We start from the raw sequence: 20888 nt of genomic DNA on the forward strand, positions 1-20888 counted from the left end.
ATTCGAAATTTTTTTTGAGGGGAAAAGAAAAAAAACGCATACTTATAAAAAAAGAGAATGTGACGCATGAATTGACGTATGAGAATTATTTATCGTTTTAATAGCACATTGCATATGACCTGTAGAGATATTTTATCCGATTGGAGATATCAAACGCAATGTTAATTATATTATTTATTACATAGTTAATTATATTTTTTGCAATTTTGTTTTTTTATTTCACTTTCTTTATCTTTAACTAAATTGAATTGTTTGATTTGATTTGACTTCTTCGAATAAAATTTAAAATTTCAGTTTGATCGATGGAACTAATAATTTGATATTCTATATACTTAGACTTTATGTCGGGGTCTTCAATTTTTATCATAGCTTATTACGCTATTTTTACACTCCGTTTTCTGATCAATGTTTAATCATCATTCAGAGTTCATTAAGTAATTAGATAGAAGAGCCGGGTGTTAAATCGCATATTTTTCGTGTTTTATAGTGTTGAAGGACGAGCCGGAGGATCTGACGCACCTCGCGCCCACGGCTGGTGATGTATGCGTCCCTCTGGAGGACACTCCCTTTCTGTCGGATATGCTGGACGAGTTTATCTTCGGCAACGACAATTACGGTTGTCCCTTACTAAGTCCGGGCGATACTCTGACGCCGGAATTACGTTCCCCGGATCTCTCGGAGTCTCTTAAAGAGACAGACCTGGTGAGCACTACTACTAAAAACAAGAACACGACCGATCGCCTGGCCGATAGTGACCCCTTCATGTACGGCGACTCGCCCGGAAGTCCCTGTGATATCGATTCAAGTGCTGTATCACCATCCCTATCGAAATATCGGCAGGTGAGCAATCACAGTCTTCGACAAATTAATGAAGATATTTTAACTAATGAAGTATTCTTTTAAGAGTGATGCCTTTGAATTTTATCACTATCGATTCATTAAACAAAAAATAATAAATATTAAAAATTGCTTAGAATATCAAAAATTTTATTTTGTTAATAAAGCGAATTTATTATAATTTGTTGTTAATATGCACAATATGATCACAGAGTCCTGAGCGCAGTGTAGACTCGCTAGGCAGTCCTATAGAAGGTAGCGGCGGTGATGGGCTTTCCGAGGATGAGATGCTCATGTTAGGTATCAGCGACAATATAGGAGACGACGAGCTGGCCCTCAGAGCGCCCTATATTCCAATGTCGGATCAGGATGAGGCGTTGGAGCTGCTCATCAGTGACGACATGGTCATGTGGGGCTCATCTCAATCTGATAAAGGATCTTCGAAATGGTAAGTCGCATACTCAATAATTTTAAATGAAAGAATATTGATATCATTTTATTTGTTTTTTTTTTTGTTTTTCGAATACATCTCTCGTTTACGTTTTTGTTGTTTCTTCTCTAACAGGTTACTCGATGATCGAGAGCAGCGAGGATCTGAGAGCAGTCTGGCACAACTGTTATTACGAACTGATCAAGCGGTATCGCGGCGATACAACGATCACGGCGGAGGTCTGATGAATCCACTCTTCGGACAAATAACTAAAAAAAGTGAGCGCACCTTTTCCCAATCTCCCTATCTCCACGCACTCTCTTTATGTGTCTGTAATTATATTCTTTATTTTTATTATCTATGAAACTTTTATTTTTATTTGTTTTAATGTTATAGACACAATCCTCGAGTCCACTCGATGGTCTTCTAACCAGGAACGGACTGACCGTCCTAATAAACGCATTCATTCCGGACTTAATCTGGACTCTGAGAGCGAACACAAACGCCTCAAGTGCGATGACTCGATTTTCGAGCGCGTAAATTTTGACAGCACTTTGTTGACGAAGCAGCAGCGAGCATCGACGACATCCTATAAAAAGTCATCGCAATCGAGTTTTGACAATACTTGCAATAGCCAGCTTCTGCGTCGTCTCGTATCACCACAGATACCATGCGTCGTATCGTCACACACGACGTCGTCATCCAACGATGGCAGCGGTGAACATCGTCGCGGAGATAATTCCAAACAACGCGCCCGCGTCCTCAACGATGTCATCGATCTCGTTGGGACAGAAGACGATCATGGGGGAGGAGGCGGAGGTGGAAATCGTGTCGGCGACGATCTAGATAGAATGGGAACGACAAGCCGTAACCAGAATCCAACCTGTGGCGGCAGCAGCGTGCTAATGAATCTCCTGGTTTCTGGCTGCGATGTGAGTGCGGGATACGTTTGCTTGATGAAACCGAAGCCGACGGCGAGAAGTATCGCGAACGCGTGAGAACACTTCCGGCACAAAACTTGATAAAAGTCTGAAGAACCACATTTTTTCAGCCGCCATTTCGTCGTCGTCGATTCTCTCCCAAAGGCGAGACAAATGATCTCTCGATAATGTAGCGAAATTATTCGGAATTCCGGAAATTCGCGTTTTCTCCAAGAAGATTAAAATAGAATCCGTTTAGAGAGAACTTCGACGTTAGAAATTGAAGACGTTACTCGCTTGAAAATCATGTAGTTATAATCGCAAACTTGTGCTTTGACCACAGAAATGTCAAAGTGTTTTTTGAATTATAGAGAGAACTTTGATTTAAATCGAGACCAAACACATGAGACTGTCAGTCGGTCACGGACGATTCACATGTTTATTCGTCAGATAGATATTCGACAAATGTAAACGCGTTCACATTTGCGTGATATTATCCGGTGTATTCGTTTGTCGGATGCTCTCAACAAAGCTGTTTCATGTTACAAACATTGTCTGAAGTCAATTAAATCGCGGTATTACTTAATTCTTGCGAAAAGCAATATAAATAAAGTTCACACGCAATTCGAAGCCATAAAAAACAAGGTTGACGATCGATTTTTCACAAGATCAAAAATATAGCCGCGAAGAGCCAGAGGAAGCAGCGAGTTGGTATCTAATCGTCATTTCGGGCGATGGAAGTTCTTCCTACTTTTTATACGTTTGCTTGTTTTTTGAGCTTGCGTCTCCAAGCCCAAAGATCAAGATGTCTGAGATTACAAAGTAGAGCGGAAAGAAGGCAAAAGCGTAAAGATTGGGTTTTAAAGAAAAAGGAAATGCAAACTGAGTCTGTTGCGAATCGAAGAGAAGGCATAACCGAGCGAGGTAGTTTCGCTTGGTCGTTTAATCCTAAAATGCACTGCGCGTTCGATGTTTATCTTAGATATGGAGATGTAGTACATATATATAGAATATAATCTAGGCAATAATTACGCTTTTTCTCGCATTAGAAATGAAAAACAAAGAACTAATGTATGTGACGAGAAAGAGAAAGACAGAGAAAAAGAGAAATACCTGTAAGTTGATATTTACTATGATATTTCTAGAATTGTATATGCGTTTTGTTAGAGATTTATATATATATATATATATATATATATATATATATATATATATATAAAACGTTATTTTTTGGAGTGCATTTTAGAATTAAACGAGCGGTATTTTAGAGTCACGTTATGTATACAAATTGCAAAGTATATGGAATTGTTGAATGTTATGGAAAATACATAGAACATCGAATCACCTGATTAGCTGCGTTTCGTTTCCTTTCACCGTCTTCCCTCAATATCCTTCATCGTTTCGCGATTTTACAAATCTATTATCAAGGACTACCATCTTTAGACATGTAATATGATTTTATATTGTCAAGATCGTCCTTTTGATTATCAAAAGTTGAAGTTAAAATCTTTTAAGTGAAAAAAGGGATTAGAATCACTACTCGTATATAATATATATATGAAAAACAATAAAATATAAAAAATATGAAAAATTATTATTGAATTATTCGAAATAAAAAAAAATGATACATTTTGAAGGGAGAATGTCAATTCATCTAATTTCTCTGCTATCTCATGATATATCTTTTTCATATAATTTTGTATAGCGATTTTAATTAATTATTTTTTTTATAGTTCATAGATCAAATACCCTCAATATAAAAAATCATAAGTAAAGTAATTTCATTAAGTAACTAGAAAAAGAGATAAGATATATTGAATAATAATAGATTAATGGATACACGCGACTTATTTTTAAATTCTTTTTCGCTTGATAACGAGAAATCGCGATTCCCAGGGTATCTATCGTCCATAACGATTTGACTTATTTATATCAAGTATATGATCATACAATGAATCGATCGCTTTGCTTGACATCATTATGTTCACATCCATTGATGATCAAAACGTCTTTAGAGTCGCTCGAACGATGAAGGGCTTCGGAGCGTTAAAAAAAGGCTTATCGAAAAAGCTCTTATGGCCTGTTATCAGTCGCGTGATTTTTCTTCCCCCGTTTAACTCTTCCCTTCCTTTCGCGAAACGCAGCAATATCCTTCTGATATCTTCTTCCAATGAACCGCAAGAAAAGACATCGTTTGCCGAATATTTAAAAATTAGGCACTTATTTAATATTAAATCATTCTCGCAAAGTATAAAAATATATTTCAATCCAATCGCTGGCGGCAAACTTATTGAAAGACAACATTTTACTTACAAATTTTCGTCAGTATTTTTATTGTGTTTGTAATTAGTGGAATTATCATCAGCTCACATAATTAATTATCTAACACACCTTGGTTCTTGAAACATTGAATAATTCTTATAAAAATAATTTCCAGAAGAACATCTTGTTTCTTTTCCAACACATCATATATAAAAAACGGTATTTTTAATCGAATTCTTTCTCTTTCAGGATCCCCTCATGAATTCTCGCAGCATGCCGATCCTGTTATCGAAGAACCTGACGACCCCGTTGTCCATCAACGTGGACAATCAAATAATACCGCAGTGTTTGAACGCGGACAACACCATATCCCTACCCGATCATCTCAGCCCGGATACCAGGAAGCACTTAATCGGGCCGTTCACCGGTGGTGGTGGTGATGGTGGAGGAACAACACCTATAATTTCACCCACGACATCTGCGATGGCCTTCGACGGCTTCGACTACGACGGATCCGCCGCGAATTTACTGCAAATCGGTCCGGATCTGCTCGGTGGCCTGCTGGACCGAAATCTGGTATGATTCAGCCCGCATCAGAAGACGATTCGATCGGAGGAATTAGAAGCCGAATTCTTTCAAGAGAGAGCGAGAAGATTCAGAATTCGTTTCTCTATCTTTGTACAATATTTTGCTACAAAATATTTTTAATATTTTTAAGTCTTTAGTCTTCTGTTAGAAACGAATTTTTTTTTGTTAATTACAATACGAGATGTGTTGCACCTCAAACTGAAAGCTGTTTGCGTTCACAAACTGAAAAATGTCATCATTTTTGAAAATTATTCGAAAAATACTTTTGCTATAATACAACTCTTTTAATAAATACATAAAGATCGAAGATTAATACTGATAATTAATTATTTATCGCATGGAGTGCAACATATCCAATTTCAGTCATCTAGAACCATTATATACTAACAATAAGCATAGAAATAATGAGAAAAAAGATTAGACCACGTTTGAAATGTACTGAAATATTTCGTATAGGAAACTTTCATAAAAATCCTGCTTCTAATTTTTACTTGTAAATAGCGCTATCTTTTGCTATGTATCAAAAGATAATTAGAAAGACGAAGCGTAATTTGTCGTTTATTCAAAAAATGTGTCCAATTAATGTGAAAGTGGCGCGACTCGATGAGCTTAGGTTCAAATTTAATTGATATTTTTAGAGCAAATTTTTTATGTAAAATGTGATTTCTTCAAATAGCAAATTCGTTTCGCGTCACTTTAACGCTTGATTTGATTTATATTCTTCTATTATGAAATTTTTGAGCGAACGCAATTGTGTGCCAATTGGCCAGATATGCCAACGATTTTTACGAATTTGTATGAAATGAATTATATTGTATGAAAATTAATACGCTCGAACTGCGTAGCGAATTAAATTTGACGAGATGACGCTTCGTTGTAGAAATCATCAAATAAACCATATCTTACAAGACGAGTCGAAGGCTATATCGTTTTTATAAAAAGTAAAATTTTTGTGCACATACAAATCTTAATTTTATTCCCATCATTGTGTGTTCTCTACATTATGTATTCTCAATACACTATAAATCTTCTCGATACATTGTATCAAAATATATCGATAAATATTATCTGAAAACAAATTATAAATTAAATCCGATGATCTAGAAGATTACATTCTATCATGCAAGATGTGATAGCAAATTTGTGTTCGATTATATTCAGCTATTTCTACAAAATGATATTCAAAATAGTACAGTTTAAAATACTATATGCGTATTATCAAAGAAAAAGTAGGGGATATAGCAATTATGATATTAAGATATTATCTACTAATATTATGATCGAATGTGTTCATAGATTCATAGATTCCGAATAAAAATATATTTCAATTTTTGAAAATAAAAATGAAATAATTGCATATTTTTAATTGGAAAAGAATGAAAATGTTATAGCCTTCAGTAGTTCGGCCTGTCTTTTTTAAAAATTGTATATAAACAAATGCATTTACGCGCATTGGTGCGCATGTAAGATTGTATATCATTAATTCAATTAATAATAAGATTCGATATTAATAAAAATATTAAAATGGGAGCGATGAAATGATGATGTCGACTGTGAAAAATTAATAATTGATTATGTAATAATTGATTATGAATAATCGATATTGTATCGCTTCAATATTGAAAAAAAGCAGCTAAAAAAGAAAGAGCTTTCCAACACGATTTTTATTTTTAACGTAATCTGTTAAAGTTAATCTGTTAAAGGAAAGCATTTTTATAACATTTTTTTTTTATTTTTTGCATAATTTAGTTTTAACATTCCTTTAAATCTTGCTTCGCGAATATTTTGTCAATGAAATAATAATAAAATAATGCGCTAGAATATAAATTTTTCATCCTGATTTCTAAAATTGACAAGTATAACAAGCAGTGGGCGTTACTGCTTTCTCAGCATCGAGTATCAGTTATGACTTCGACATACTTTTGTCATTATCGTTGTCGTCGTCATTACTGATTATTGTTACTGTTATTGTAGTTTCTAGTAAATTCTACTAGTTATCGTTTGTTGCAACTGTATTGTATAATTGCCGGACGCATACAATCAATTAATATTACATAGTACTATTGGCGTTTTCGAATGAACGGGTTAATTCAACCCAGATCAATTAATCGCTATATTTTACTACGAATTTAAGTCTTTTTTTGGCAGAGGCAATGAAATAACATCGTTAATCGCTCTTAGAGCGATTAAATTTGCTATATTCGAAAACGCCATATGTTTATCATTGCGATTATTATCGCTGCAATGATTATTATTATATGAAAATGTATACATATATTTTTTTTATTATGTGTAATTATATTATTTTAATACTTTAACATACATACAAGTCTAACCACATTATAACAATGTTGAATGGATTGCTGGTATAATATGGACATGATATGGATATGATAGAAGATAAATAAATGATGTTTTTAATTAATTAAAAATAGATTATTTATCTTTTTTTCTTCTAAATCCTATTTCCAAGAAATTTTCGTCTTTAATTTCAATGGCAATGGGAATAATAATTTTAAATTAAATACTGAGATAAAATATACTGGGATTAAATATTTTTAATTAAATACTGGGATAATTAAAAATTAAAATTAATTTAAAATTAAAATTTAAAAAATCGATTTCTCTCTTCTTAAAATTAATATTTTTAAATATTTCTATATTACAAGTGCTTCAAGTTAATAAAAAGAAGCATTTAAAAGTATCATGCTATTTCATATTTTCTTTTTCATTATATGTTTATTTATGTTAATTACAAATGAAACATAGAGAGACTCATAATCTTAGTCATCTTTAATGCGTCAGAACGATTCTGATGCAACATACAGGCAATGTGGCTAGTCGATTTGCTACATACTAATATAAAAGAAGAAAGTGCGTATGCGCAGCTGAAAACGTCACAAAGAAAAAAACACGCTGGAGTTGGAGGTTGTTTAAAACAGGCATTCTCAAGCTCACGGGACATCCGTAAAAACTCAACAAACCGACAATCTGAATATTCATTTTCTTCTCGAAAGCATCATTATTGTTATCGTCAAAGTATTTAATTATTCGCTTCTCTCGCGGAGATTATTAGAATTATTTAGCGTGAACTTCTCTTTTTATTAGAAATATGCAAAAGAGTGCAAATGTGCTTAAGATGCGAGGTTTGAGAACCCATAGATCGTAGTGACGTAACGAAGAGGAACACTAACGCGCCCAGCTGCAATGATCCCCTATGACAGGCTCGCGGTCGCTGGTTCGCGGTTCGACCAATCGCCGTTCTACACGTCCACCTGACGGATTTAGCCGAGCGTGGCCGATAACTCGCGAATCGCGTCAGTTTGTTGCATCAGTCAGTGAACGAATGATGTGTTTGTGCATACGGATATGTCGAGAATAATCAGTTGACGTTGAACGGTGATGCGGTGCGCAAGGTAGTATTGAGGCGACAATTGGAACCACGATATTAAATCGTATAATAAATTCAAGAGAAGTCGTCATCGAAAGATTAATAGAGAAAAAGAGGGACTTGTGTTGTCGTATGGCGGATTATGAGCTCGAAGAGTGTCATAATCACCTTTCCTAAGGGACTGTCCGCTGTCAAGGCGCTCCCGGTGAACGAACTGACACACAGTGCGTTACCCAGATTGAATTTCACCGCGTCGATTCTGACAGATAAGGCGACAATGGACGGCAGGAAGATTCTTCAGGTTTCTCCCAGGCAGGAAGAGATACGCTCGGACGATGACTTCGCGACATTCATCAAAACCGAAGATGGTTGCGCGCGTAGCAAAAAGCGTCGTCTGGATCATTTAACGTGGGAGGAGAAGTTGCAAAGGAAGTAAGCGAAAATTCAATGCAATTAGATTAAGTTCAACTTCCCCTCCACGAATTCCATGCTGTATCTGTCATCTGTTGTTCGTTTTGTCATCAATCGATGCGCTTGCCGGTTCATTTATTTGTGTTTATTAATTGTTTCTTGTTTCAATATATTATTAACACTCACACACGATGATGCAAGATAACTGATTTTCGTGATTCTATTATATCTTTCGATTAATCTATTTATTTACTTAAATATCCGAGAATTAAATCTGAAATCATTGATTTCTCCGACTGCTTTTTTCTTTCTCAACAAACTACGAATTCGAATTCTAAATTATTTTTTTTCACATCTGTATATATTAAATGACACTGCGTCTATATTAGGGAGTTTTACGACAAAGATAAAGCATCTGTCATAGATAATATGATAATGTAATTACATAAAGAATTTACATTAATTTTAAATCAATTAATAAATTTTATTAAATCTCTTTTTATGAGGTATAAAAATTCTGTTGCATTCACGAATTGCATCATCCTTGTTTATCGCTAAAAAATTAGCTTATCTGCACGTTTTATCGTAAGTCGTGATAAAAACCGAACACTTTCATTTTTAACATTTAAAATACACACAAGTTTAATATTTCTTTACTCAGCTTGTGGATAAACCGTATCTTATCGTGCGAAATAAACCAGTTCTCAAAAATTAATAAGATATAGAAAAAAAACGATAAGATTTGAAAATACGTGAAGTATACTTTCTGTGAATTGTAGGAAATTTTTGCAAAATATTATTCGTGTCGTTATACGCAATCGCTACTTTGACGTAAAATGCAATTACCGCAAAATATACGAGTGTGATTAATCACCGGCACGGAAATAATGAGTTACTGCAATAATCGTTAGTTTTATCCCGCGATTACGTCATGTAGCAATGATCAATGATAGTACAATTCTATTTTTTCTTATCACTAATAATAAGGAAAATATATAAAGTATATTTTCTGCGAATTGTAGGAAATGTTTGCAAAATATTCTTCGCGTAATTATATATAATCGCTATCTTGACGTAAGTGCGATTACCATAAAATGTACGAATGTGATTAATCATCGGCTAATAATGCCAGAACAATGAGTTATTGCAGTAAATAGTATGTGAGTTCAATTCGTTTACGTATTCTCTAATTCGATGTTTATAGTTTTATTATTCAAAAAGTTTTACGAAAAAATAAATAAGGAACGCGCATACATACATTAATTTTTTCATTTTTTGTTCCCGTAAATTTGTACAAATAATTTACCGATTTATTATAAAATCAAATGAAATATAAATATAATAAAATAAAACTAAAATGAAAATTATGTTTTATTTTTATAAATAGATAATTATTTTAGCGACATTTTGTTTAATAGAAAACTGAAGAACCGAGTGGCGGCTCAGACTTCGCGTGACCGCAAGAAGGCCAAGTTGGATGAACTCGAGGAAACGGTAAAAACGCTGAGAGAAAGCAACGAACAGCTCGCGCAGGAATGCACAATGCTTAGATCACAAAACGAATCGTTGTTGAGCGAGACGAAGAGGCTCAGGAGAGAGAGGGACATGAGAAACGAAACCGGAGATCAGCAACAACAGTACTGCTCCGCGTGCCAGGCTCGTGTCGGCTGCGCTGCACCTTTGCCAGGATCTGCAGTATCCTATGACTACCCTCTGCCGCAGGGTGGGTCAGCACAGCCGGCACCATGCCTGACACTAACCCCAGGAGCAACCGTCCTGTTGAAGATCCTGACCCTCTACCTTCTCTCGAGGAACTATTTAGCGATTTCCAGAGCGAAGGATATGTCGAGCGACTCGAAGAACTGGCCGCGAGCCTTATGCGAGAAGTTACCACCGGCATGGAAGCAAATCCTCTTAGAACAGATGAGCAAGTGAGTTTTGAGAATTACATATATTTGCACCGTATATGTATATACTCGCACTTGATACATGTCTACATATTTTATCATTTTTTAAAATTATTTTTCTATTATTATCTTTGTTTGAAGCTAATTATCAGTAAATAGCGGTTGTCATTTATTTATTTCTAATCATAAAGTAATATAACTTTCTCTCTTGAAAGCATAGACAATAATAATTTTTGACTTTTTAATTTTTATTAATTTTGAATGTACGCTTTTTAAAATTTCGAATGTCATCTGTTGGCACATAAACTAATTCTATCTGTTTTGTTTTCGTTTTTTTTTTTTTTATGTACAATCATTCAGATATGATGCAGAGATGGATGAAATACTCCGAGATAAAATGAAATTCTAATGCAAATACAATTTTGATCTTTAGAAAAAATCTGAACGTTTCATTCATTTACTCTGCAATCGCGTTCTTCCTCATGGTTTAGTCGTTGCCCCATTATTAATGATTTGTCGATTCCGCTCCGTTCCGCAGATGTGCGTCACAGAAGATCCTCTTAAAAAATCTGACCGTTCAGAAACAATGGTGGGGCAGACATCAGAAGATGTGGAAGCCGATCGAGTCCGTGAAAGTATAAACAACGTTTCTTACCTACCGGATACATCCGATTGGCATACGGGCGATCGCGACACAGAGACCGCAGCACCGATCAAGACCGAGATCGAGATCAAACAGGAATCCGAACCAACACCGGACCTTGACACTGTCTATGGCACTTACGATGAGGCCACCAACTCCATCACAATCATCTACCCGGGCGACGAGAATGACGGTTGCGTGGGCATTCAGGAATGCGTGCAGGAGGTGATCAGCACCGAGAATGTCGGTAGCTGCGACACCGGCGTTGTCACGCACCTCACTGTTCCCCCCTTGACCACTCACCTCGGTTATCCAGTGCAATTCTCGCCGGCCTACACCGACACTATGTCCCCCGCGATGAGCGACGTTCATTCGGAGGCGGATAGTTGTGGCGTCTCCTCGACAAAGCTAGACTACGCCAATCTGTCAGATGGCGGTTACGAATCACACGATTCCCCGGATCCACGACTACCCAACAATGTCCTGGCCGATCCTTGGCAAGAGAGTTTCACCGAGTTGTTCCCTATGCTGGCCTGACAGTTCTCGCGGAGGCGGGCTGCCGCGCTCCGCATCGAGGCAAGCGCTAGACCGATGCCGGATCTGCCAGATGCTTGCATCTGTGATACGGGGAACATTTGAACTAGGACATCACGCGGTTAATACACTTACACTTATTAGACAATACAAGATAAAGGAGAGAGAAAGTTTCATTCTCAGAAAGCATCATAATAAGCTGAACAAATCTGTCGTCCATTTGAAAAAAATTGACGAGTTTTGATTAAACTTTTGTATAATTTTCTCATTGATGTTGAGCAGTTTAATTGTGCGCTTTAAATAAAATGGATAATGTTGAAGAAAAAATTATTGTCAATTTTGTAAATATTTTATGAATGTTTTGAAAGGAAATTCTTTCGAAAGTATGCGAGATAAGGAAATGGCGCAGTTGCATTTGTCAGCGTTGATCAAATCTTTTGCATTATTACAATCATAACTTTAGCAAGGGAAACTAATAACAACTCACTGGTTTTTAAAAAGTTATTTAGAAAGGTTTTTTAGCGTTTTATGCTGAAGTAATAGCTCTCTCTCCTTTTCATAATTTTGGGAAATAATCTCTTATGCAGCGCAAATGACACAAAGTAATAGCTCTTTCTCCTTTTCATGATTTTGGGAAACAACCTCTTATGCAGTGCAAATGATGGCACAATACATTGATACACTCTATTGATGTCCAAATATTGATTACTATAATATATTAGGTTTGTTATAATGCAAAATTTTAATTTTTACGATCTGTTAACCGTAAGAATCCATATATATATACATATATATATTTTTTTGTATATATCTATGAATACATTTTTTAATTTATTCGATATGCAATATCCATACTGCAAGTGTGGATATCTAAGTAGCACTTTATATATTCCAACAGAAATTTTTTTATACATAGACAGATGTTTATTGTCAATGTTGTATATATAAGTATACTAAATATATGTTTAATTCTCGATCTTTCGCTGTGTCGCAGGATACCAAATAAACTTTGAAGAATTAACTGTCTCATAATATGTATTTATTTCTTATCCTTGTCCTCTGAAGCGTACGCGATTTCGTTCACTTCGTACACATGCTTTCTTCGTATAATTCTCACGATTATTTTTTTCTTTACATGGCAATACGTGATTCGATATAGCAGACGTAAGTAATTCTTGTAAGTAATTCTATTCGCGCGATAATATTCGTTAAACTTTGACTCTATACTGCTATTTAAATATTTATAAACATACGAAACTTAACGAGCGCGTGCACGGGAAGATCTTTCGTCAGAGAAATATTTGGTGACGAAAGTTCGCTTGTCGTACAAATGCAAAACCTGCTCGAACAAGTATATCGTATACATACTAGATATTATCTTGATACAAATTATTAGTAACGTATATAAATCATATAGCACCCTTTTCATTAATTCTTAAACGACATAATAGACTCAAACTTGTGCAATTGGAGAAATAATTTGTTATGTAAAATTATATAAAGATATATAAGATTTTTAAGAATTATAAAGAATGTTTCGTCAAATCTATTAATTCTTGGGCAATTTAAAATGTTTCACAATAAACATATCATGGAGAGAGAAAGAAATTTCCTTGCAAATTTTAACATCAAGTAGTTTGACAATTTATTCTTACGAAATAAATTACTTGAAATTTATACTTTATTAAACAAATAATAGGGTTTAATTCACTTACATCCTCTTTTCAGATATATAACAATTTTTAATTTAATTTTTTCCCTAAAAAAAAAATAAAATCTAAGCTCGTCAGTATTATTAAAAATGGCAATTGTGACGAGATAGATTATACATATATCTTCTGATGTATTTTTGCGATAATCTTTAATAATTGAAATTCTCCTATTCACAATATTCTTTCGATTGCATTTGCCCAAAGGTCAATATTTATAAAAAATGGAAATTCTAGAAGACTATTTTTCAGGCAATGTGAGTCGTCTCTAATGCTTTTATATAGACGATCAAAGCAAGTATATATATACTGTATATATATTTCGTCGAGAGAATAGTAAAACGGCACCGAGAGCGAAACTGTCTCTCATTTCGTTATTATGTTACAAAATATAAATTCCAAAGAGAGAAAAAGACAGACAAATTATTTATCCGAAGAGCTTCTCGAAGCAACCGTGGCAGTAAGGTTTGTCGTTTTGCTCCTTGAATGTGCCCTTGTTCAATTGTTTCAAACAAAACGCACATACAAAGTGCTCGGGATGGAATTTGCGGAACATTGCCGTTATGCAACGACCTATAAATACAAACAAAGAAAAAAAACATCAAGATATTATATGTTTTATGAAAATCTTGAAGAAAATTCTATATATTCACCAGTGATGGGCTTATGACATCCCGCACACAATGATCCCCTTTTGGCGTGATAATGTGTCTCACAATACGGCAATCCTTCATGGTCGAAGAATGAACCTCCCTGAAACTTTTGTCTGCAATCCTACAAATCAAAAAATGCACTTGAAAATATTGTATGAAAAATTTTAGCGTACAAAAAATATATGGTTGTATAACGATGTAGAATTCTGGAGGCTTTTTCTAAAACAAAAAGAGGAAAAATATAATCTATTATTTATGTGAGACATGAATGTTGTACCTATATCTTATTTTGTGACTACACTTTGAGAAAATGTATATAAAGTTACACACACACGAAGATACTGGATGTGTGAAATATACATATCAATAACAATCTTCTTAATAATTTGCTAAAGTTTCCGCGAAAAATTTAATCAATGTCGTTTATTATTCAGCAGTTCCCGACTTCAATAATTAATATTTTTCTCAAATAAATCTTTATTTTAAGATATCAAGTAATAAGATCCCCCTCCTCTCCTTCCCTCTCCTTCCTTTACTACTTTTCTCCGCTTGAAACTTTAAATTAATTAAATTTTAATATTTAATATCATTATTCTTTCAATTATTCCCTCTTTCACTAAAACAATTAAATGCAAAAAAAATAATTAACCGATATAAAATTTTGCGAGCACCGTGTATATATGTCCATTATTAACTATTTATTATGCATATATAAAATGATTCGTAATTGTCATCCTTCTCGGAATATCTAAAAATATATAAATATATCGAACCACATTTCGATAAAGTAAAAATAAAATCAATAATAGTTTTCTATCAGTAATAATATATATATATATAAAAGATGCCAATTACGAATCATTTTATATATGCATAATAATATATATATACACTTGTATATCTTCACAAAATATAAAAGAAAGATAGACGGCAACCATTCTGTATGTATACTATATACAGTCTCTTTCTCTCTTTAATGTAGCATATGTACTATACATTACACTATCTTGAATATTGATCACAGTTCTTGGACAGAACGAGTTTCGTATTGAATTTAAAAAAAAGCATCAACAAAATTATATTCATTAACTATCATCACTTTGCCTTCATCTGTAGATGATAAAAAAATTTATAGTACTAGCAGATGAATCGAATTTCTAATTTCACATTTTCCTGATTTACTTCAATTAATTTAATAAACTTGAATTAAAATCATCTCTAAAAAAATTTTTTTTTAAAGATAAGTTATTTTAAGGGAAATCAAATTAATCACTTTACTTTTTCCAAAATGATTTTTAATATCAATCCGATTCATTTGTTATTACTATAACGATTTAATGGAATGTAAATGCATATTGTAGCATTCAGCTTGGGTCTTCCTCGCATATGTTGCCAAGACGCGCATCACGCAACGTCTCCGAGTAGCTGTGTGTATACGTGTATGCGAGACAGCCGACTCTTATGTGTGCTTTTTATTTTGGGGTTGTTTTCTTTTTTTTGAGGGGAAGGGATGGGAATGAGTAGGTGAGGAAAATTTATTTCTTTACTTCTCACATATATTACTAACAGTATCTCTGAACCGCTCGACAGAATTCCTTTTCATTGTCAAGAGCTGCGATGCAATGTGAAGGCGCGTCAAAAACAAAAGCAGCAATCTTGAACTTCGAGCTTGCTCGCCGAGAGTATGCCCCGTAATGTAAGAGTGTGCAGTGCAAAGTGTGAAGGGTATGTGGTGTTGTCTGTGCGTGTTTGCGATGCGGAATCGAGACAACGATGATTTGCAGTCGGCATTCCTCATTCCCGGTCTTCCTCAGCACCAGCTAAATCACCTATCGAGAAATCAGCGGGATATCGGCTCCGCATTCATAGAGCCGGAGGGCATACAAGGGGCGATATAATCGTGCGCGTGGCTGGACAATGGGGTAACAAAGAAATTCAGGGACTTCGACATAAGAAATTGACAAGACGACGACGCGACTTTTTTATGCCTCCTCTTCTTCTTCCTCGTCGTCATCTACTCCGACGCACTTGGGACACACCGGTTGTCCTTCCATCGCATAGAAGGACTTTCCAGAAACCGGCTTCTTGCAATCCTGTAATTGTCAAAGTTTAGTCTGTTGTGTCTTTCGCAATTTTTTTTCTCTGCAATTTTTCGCGTTTTCTAGGCTACGCATGAAGGGGAAAGAAAAACACCAACAAACTCTCGTAAAACTTGCTGAAAATAAAATTTTGTGATATAAGATTGATAAATCATGTGAATGCGATACCTACCCTGCAGACGAAACAATCCGGATGCCACTGGCTGTTGAGTGCAGATATGTAATTTTCCATAATGGCGCGATTACAGCCGCCGCATTTAGGAGCAAACATGTCAAAGTAGTCCTCGCGGCAGTAAGGCTTGCCGTCTCGCTCGTGGAAACCCTCTTCGCCGAACTGCTTGCCACACTGAGCGCAGAAGAAATGCTCGGTATGCCAGGTCTTTTCCAGGGCGGTCACGCATTTCTAAAAGAAATTTTTTTTTTGCAACCGCAAATTTGCTTGACGAAATATTTGGAAGACTGGAGAAAAAAAGTATGAATCGTCAAGTAAAGATTATCGACCGTTTTAGAGTAAATTTGCTCGTGTTTGGACTGAACAATGATTAATTAATTTTCTCTTGTCTCTTTGCTTGCATTATAGTTGGTGATTTAGAAGAAGAGATTCCATTCAATCAAAGTTTCAAGCTGATGAATTAATCAGATCTTCAATTATTTTAGTGTGAAAAATTGACATATTGAATTCATGAGTTGATCAAGCTCAAATTTGACAAATTTATTCGTGGTCTAGATATCCTACGAATGTCAAAAAATGGAAAATTAAATTCGAGGATATGTAAAGGGGTGAGGATTTATATCGAGTCCTCTTTATTACTCTTTCTCTATTAAAGTTCCTCATCTTGTTCGCATCTGTAGAATTCACCATTACGACTTATACTCTTTCCCTCAAGAGAACTCCTAGAATTTTAGATCATCAATCCTTACATCAAGAATAGGTCCGTTGCAATAAGCGCAACGGGGTGAGAACAAATTGTGATAGTCTGTCTCGCAATAAGGATGGCCCTCCCTCTCGAAGAAGTTTCGCGTGCCTAACTCCTGGTTGCAGTGGGTACACGTGAAATGTTCCGGATGCCATGTCTTGCCCAAGGCCGTTATTACCTGCGTAGCAGTAACGTTATCAATTTAGAGAGAATGAGAGAATATCCAATTGTCAGGGATCAGCTTTCAGCTACAATGTAGCTACGATGTAGCTGACGGCTACCTGGCCCACGATGGGCTTCTCGCAGGCGCTGCAGCATCCCTTCTGAGTAGTGTTGACACCCTGGCGGCTCATGTCAGCCTGAAGATTACCGAGCATAGAATCCAACTGATTTTGTTTGAGAGGCTGGTTCTCCCCCGGTTGATAGAGATGAGTCGTGTGGGTCTCGGTGATGTGGACACGGGTTTGCGTGCCCTCGCCGACGGGCAGTGGACTCTGCGAGCTCTTGGTGGCCTTGTTGGGCTTCGCGTACGGGGAGTCGGTTACTGTTTGGTGCTGATGAGTGCTGTTGATCTGCAATGACACGCGAATTGTAGAATCAAGTGTGTAAATCCACATGTAAATCCTTTATTCTTTCGAAGATTTCAAGGTGCAATTTTATAGATAAGAAAATAAAGTAGTAAGGAATTTGAAAAATATTATTTATTAGTGTTTCTCTGGAAAGACGATATTTATTATCCTGGATCGCCGAAGGATAACAAACATCGCGGAAAAAAATTGTATCAGTTTTCAAAATTAATTTCTCGAAAAGCCGAATTACACTCGTACGACAGTAGTGAATCCTCAATAATGACAGTTTTTCGCGTAATTCTGGGTGTATGTATCACGTGTATCTGTATGCTTGTGAACGTAGGACAGATATGTCAGGACACAAAAAAAAATGATTCAAGGTTGGATCGCGAACAGAGATTCGACGGACAAGGTGAGAGGAAAGTGTCGAGTCGGAAAATGTCAAGTTCGCGAGATATTGAATGAAATGGAACGAAGACCCACGGAGATGATGATAGATAAGAAGTAAGAAGATGTCGATCGCCACGGGTGAGCTTGCAGACTGGCCGAAAGCTCCGGATGTTTCGGCGGGTAACGTCGTCGCGCCCCACGTCGATGCCCCACCTCTTTGGCGACTTCGTCTTCGCGATTCTCCCTCTCCCGTGGTCGCGGAAAATTGGTGACGAGGAGAAAAAGGAGTGGATAAGAGGAAGGGCGCGACGGTGGTGAGGTTGGTTATTTTCGTAACGTGGGGAGCCAAGAATGGGCAGGAGTGGATTTAACGCTCCGGTATTTTCCGATTCCGCGATAAATCAAAGCGACGACAGAGTCAGGGATAAGTCTGTATCTGTTTCGTTGATAATTATATGTAGATCCATATAAGGGATGTCTCAGAATGGATATGCCACAGAACTCTTGGAGGAACAATTAAAAAAATTATTTGTAAATCATCTTTTACATTCTTAAAAAAAAAATAAAAAATGCATTTAAAATGCTTTAAAATGAGCTTTCCAAACAAAAAAAAAAAATATTTGTAGTCATCTAAACACCATTCTATCAAAAATTAAATAAAATTTTATTAATTCATACTATATATTCCCGATAAAATTTTCTTTAATTTAAATTTATTCAAAACACACAATAGATAAATCTTCTAAAATATGCAAATTATTTGGATGTTACTTTCAGTTATCCGGTTATGTACACAATGCAGACGAGAAACAAAAATATGAAATGTGCGCTGACCCTTTCGGTACGAGATTAAACGGTAAAAAAAGCGTGAAAAAAGTGTATTCTTTTCTTCAAGAACGAACTCTGTTCGAAAGTTTTTTGGGCAATTTCGCGTTTATGATAACGGAAGAAATATCGAAAAGGTTATTCAATCTTTTGGGAACAACATTTTTTTTTTCAAGCGTTGTAATAGAAAATTTTCTCTCATTTTTTTTTTCGATATTTCAATAATCTACAAATTTGCAAATGAGATGTACAGCCTTTGTCAACCGCTCCGAAAGGGTCGCTCGCGTTATGTATAGCATTACACATGGTTAAGTTATGTACCTTGAATTCGGAAAGCGAAGCCATTAGATCATCCAGCTCCTTGGTAGCGTTACTCGCGGTATGACCATTAGAATAACTCCTCTGAACCTCGGTTCGATTCAGCGAGCCATGCTGACTGGAAGGATAGCCGTCATAGACCGGCTGTATCTCCGTGGACGTCTCCTGTATGATGACCCTCACCTTTCCATCGGCGGGATAGTCTCTGCTCGAGGGACAACAGGGTCTCCGTTTTACATCGAACGCGAGTTATTCCGAGAATTAAAATCCGCCACAATTTCCGGTATAAAAGTTTAGCAGCTTTCTTAAACTGCGGACACGAGAAATTGACCGGCAGCATCCGAACTCGTCGAAATCGATATACATATAATTTAAATTTCGAAATGATTCATGCAAATCGATAGCTAGATGTTCGTTTGAAAGCAAGCTGCTTAATATGTAGTTTACACTGTTCTAGGATTAATTTGCGCACACAAATAGAAAGCTCACCCATTAGGCACTGCGGTGCTTAGCTCTTCGAGCAACGAGTCGACGGTGGGTCGAGAGGCCGACATACTACTCGGGGAACGGAGCATGGGGCTGGTCGCGCCCCCGTTCACCCCTGTTGTAGACACGCGGCTGTCTATAATCATCAAGCCATTCGTACGATAAAAATCGCTTCTGCCGAAATCATCTTTGACCCTTTCCGAAATAGTTTGGTAATACTTTAAATTAATTCTGTTTGAAAGAAATATATTCTCAAGATATATTTATCGTATCCCCCTCTTATAAATAGATTGTACTCTTACAGATATTATCACAAATTTCTGTCCGGCAAATATTTTATCTATTGCATTCGATATTTTCATTAAAGATTAAAAAATTAAAAATTTATCAAATCGTATCGAATTGAAATAAAATAAGAAGAATAAGAAGAATAAGATTATTTTTGTATCTTTGAGACTTAATTCGTGAAAAGGCCTTTACTTGCCATTATTTCAGATTTGTAAAATTTTTGGCGATTAAAAAGAGATTTATCAACAAAATTGATCGCTCGGAAAAGGTTAAAAATTTAGATAAAAGGCCAACCTCTTTCCTGAAAATGGGCATTATAGCGCGCATTGCTCAAGTCTTGCAGCAGAGTGTCCAACTCGGAAAGATTGTTATTGAGAGAAGGCATCTTGCTCCCGGTGCCTGTCTGGGTGTAAGACGCACTTCCGGTTTTACTGATGGTTTCCTCTATCGCCTCGCGGTTCTGATAAGTCGGCTACAACATGCGGACAAAGTCGCGATGAACGTTAACAGCTTCAAAGGCTCCTTCGTGAAATAGATATATACTCATCGTCTTAAAGAGACATCGGTTTCTCTATTAATCTTTTTATTGCTTTAAATGAATTTTGAATTGAATCATTAATAATTTTCATTCGCAAAAAATTGCTTCCTCTCTTATCTATTTGTTATTTATTTTTCATAATTCTTAAAATTTATTTCAATTTTAATATTTGA

At 35.7% G+C, this 20888-nt stretch overlaps 3 protein-coding genes across 13 annotated transcripts in view; 2 read left to right on the forward strand and 1 right to left on the reverse strand.

The window, feature by feature from the left end:
• The window catches only part of LOC126848222 (hypoxia-inducible factor 1-alpha), a 43305-nt gene extending 35834 nt beyond the window's left edge, over window positions 1-7471 (forward strand). For all 3 annotated transcript variants that reach the window (XM_050588925.1, XM_050588924.1, XM_050588923.1), the window contains exons 10-14: window positions 488-840; window positions 1050-1285; window positions 1403-1545; window positions 1664-2199; window positions 4699-7471. In XM_050588925.1, coding sequence (XP_050444882.1) covers window positions 488-840; window positions 1050-1285; window positions 1403-1545; window positions 1664-2199; window positions 4699-5031 — 1601 coding nt within the window. In that variant the 3' untranslated portion in view covers window positions 5032-7471. The remainder of the gene's footprint in view (window positions 1-487; window positions 841-1049; window positions 1286-1402; window positions 1546-1663; window positions 2200-4698) is intronic.
• An 885-nt stretch (window positions 7472-8356) lies between these two features.
• On the forward strand, window positions 8357-11531 carry LOC126848255 (X-box-binding protein 1). The gene is made up of 3 exons (XM_050589013.1): window positions 8357-8860; window positions 10258-10770; window positions 11285-11531. The coding sequence occupies exons 1-3, from the start codon at window positions 8571-8573 to the stop codon at window positions 11385-11387; spliced, it is 906 nt and encodes a 301-aa protein (XP_050444970.1). The 5' UTR covers window positions 8357-8570; the 3' UTR covers window positions 11388-11531.
• Window positions 11532-12940: 1409 nt separating this feature from the next.
• Window positions 12941-20888, reverse strand: part of LOC126848242 (paxillin-like) — a 28349-nt gene continuing 20401 nt past the window's right edge. For 7 of the 9 annotated variants that reach the window (XM_050588989.1, XM_050588985.1, XM_050588988.1 and 4 more), the window contains 8 exons: window positions 20472-20649; window positions 19893-20025; window positions 19407-19608; window positions 17583-17873; window positions 17306-17479; window positions 16557-16787; window positions 14286-14406; window positions 12941-14205 (listed from right to left, as the gene is read on the reverse strand). In XM_050588989.1, the coding sequence (XP_050444946.1) occupies window positions 14060-14205; window positions 14286-14406; window positions 16557-16787; window positions 17306-17479; window positions 17583-17873; window positions 19407-19608; window positions 19893-20025; window positions 20472-20649 (1476 nt within the window). In that variant the 3' untranslated portion in view covers window positions 12941-14059. Of the gene's footprint in view, window positions 14206-14285; window positions 14407-15558; window positions 16379-16556; window positions 16788-17305; window positions 17480-17582; window positions 17874-19406; window positions 19609-19892; window positions 20043-20471; window positions 20650-20888 lie in introns of those variants that run through there. The other 2 variants (XM_050588991.1, XM_050588990.1) reach the window with 2 other exon arrangements.

The sequence above is a fragment of the Cataglyphis hispanica genome, chromosome 3 (assembly GCF_021464435.1).
Source record: "Cataglyphis hispanica isolate Lineage 1 chromosome 3, ULB_Chis1_1.0, whole genome shotgun sequence".
In the NCBI taxonomy this organism is placed as follows: Eukaryota; Metazoa; Arthropoda; class Insecta; order Hymenoptera; family Formicidae; genus Cataglyphis; species Cataglyphis hispanica.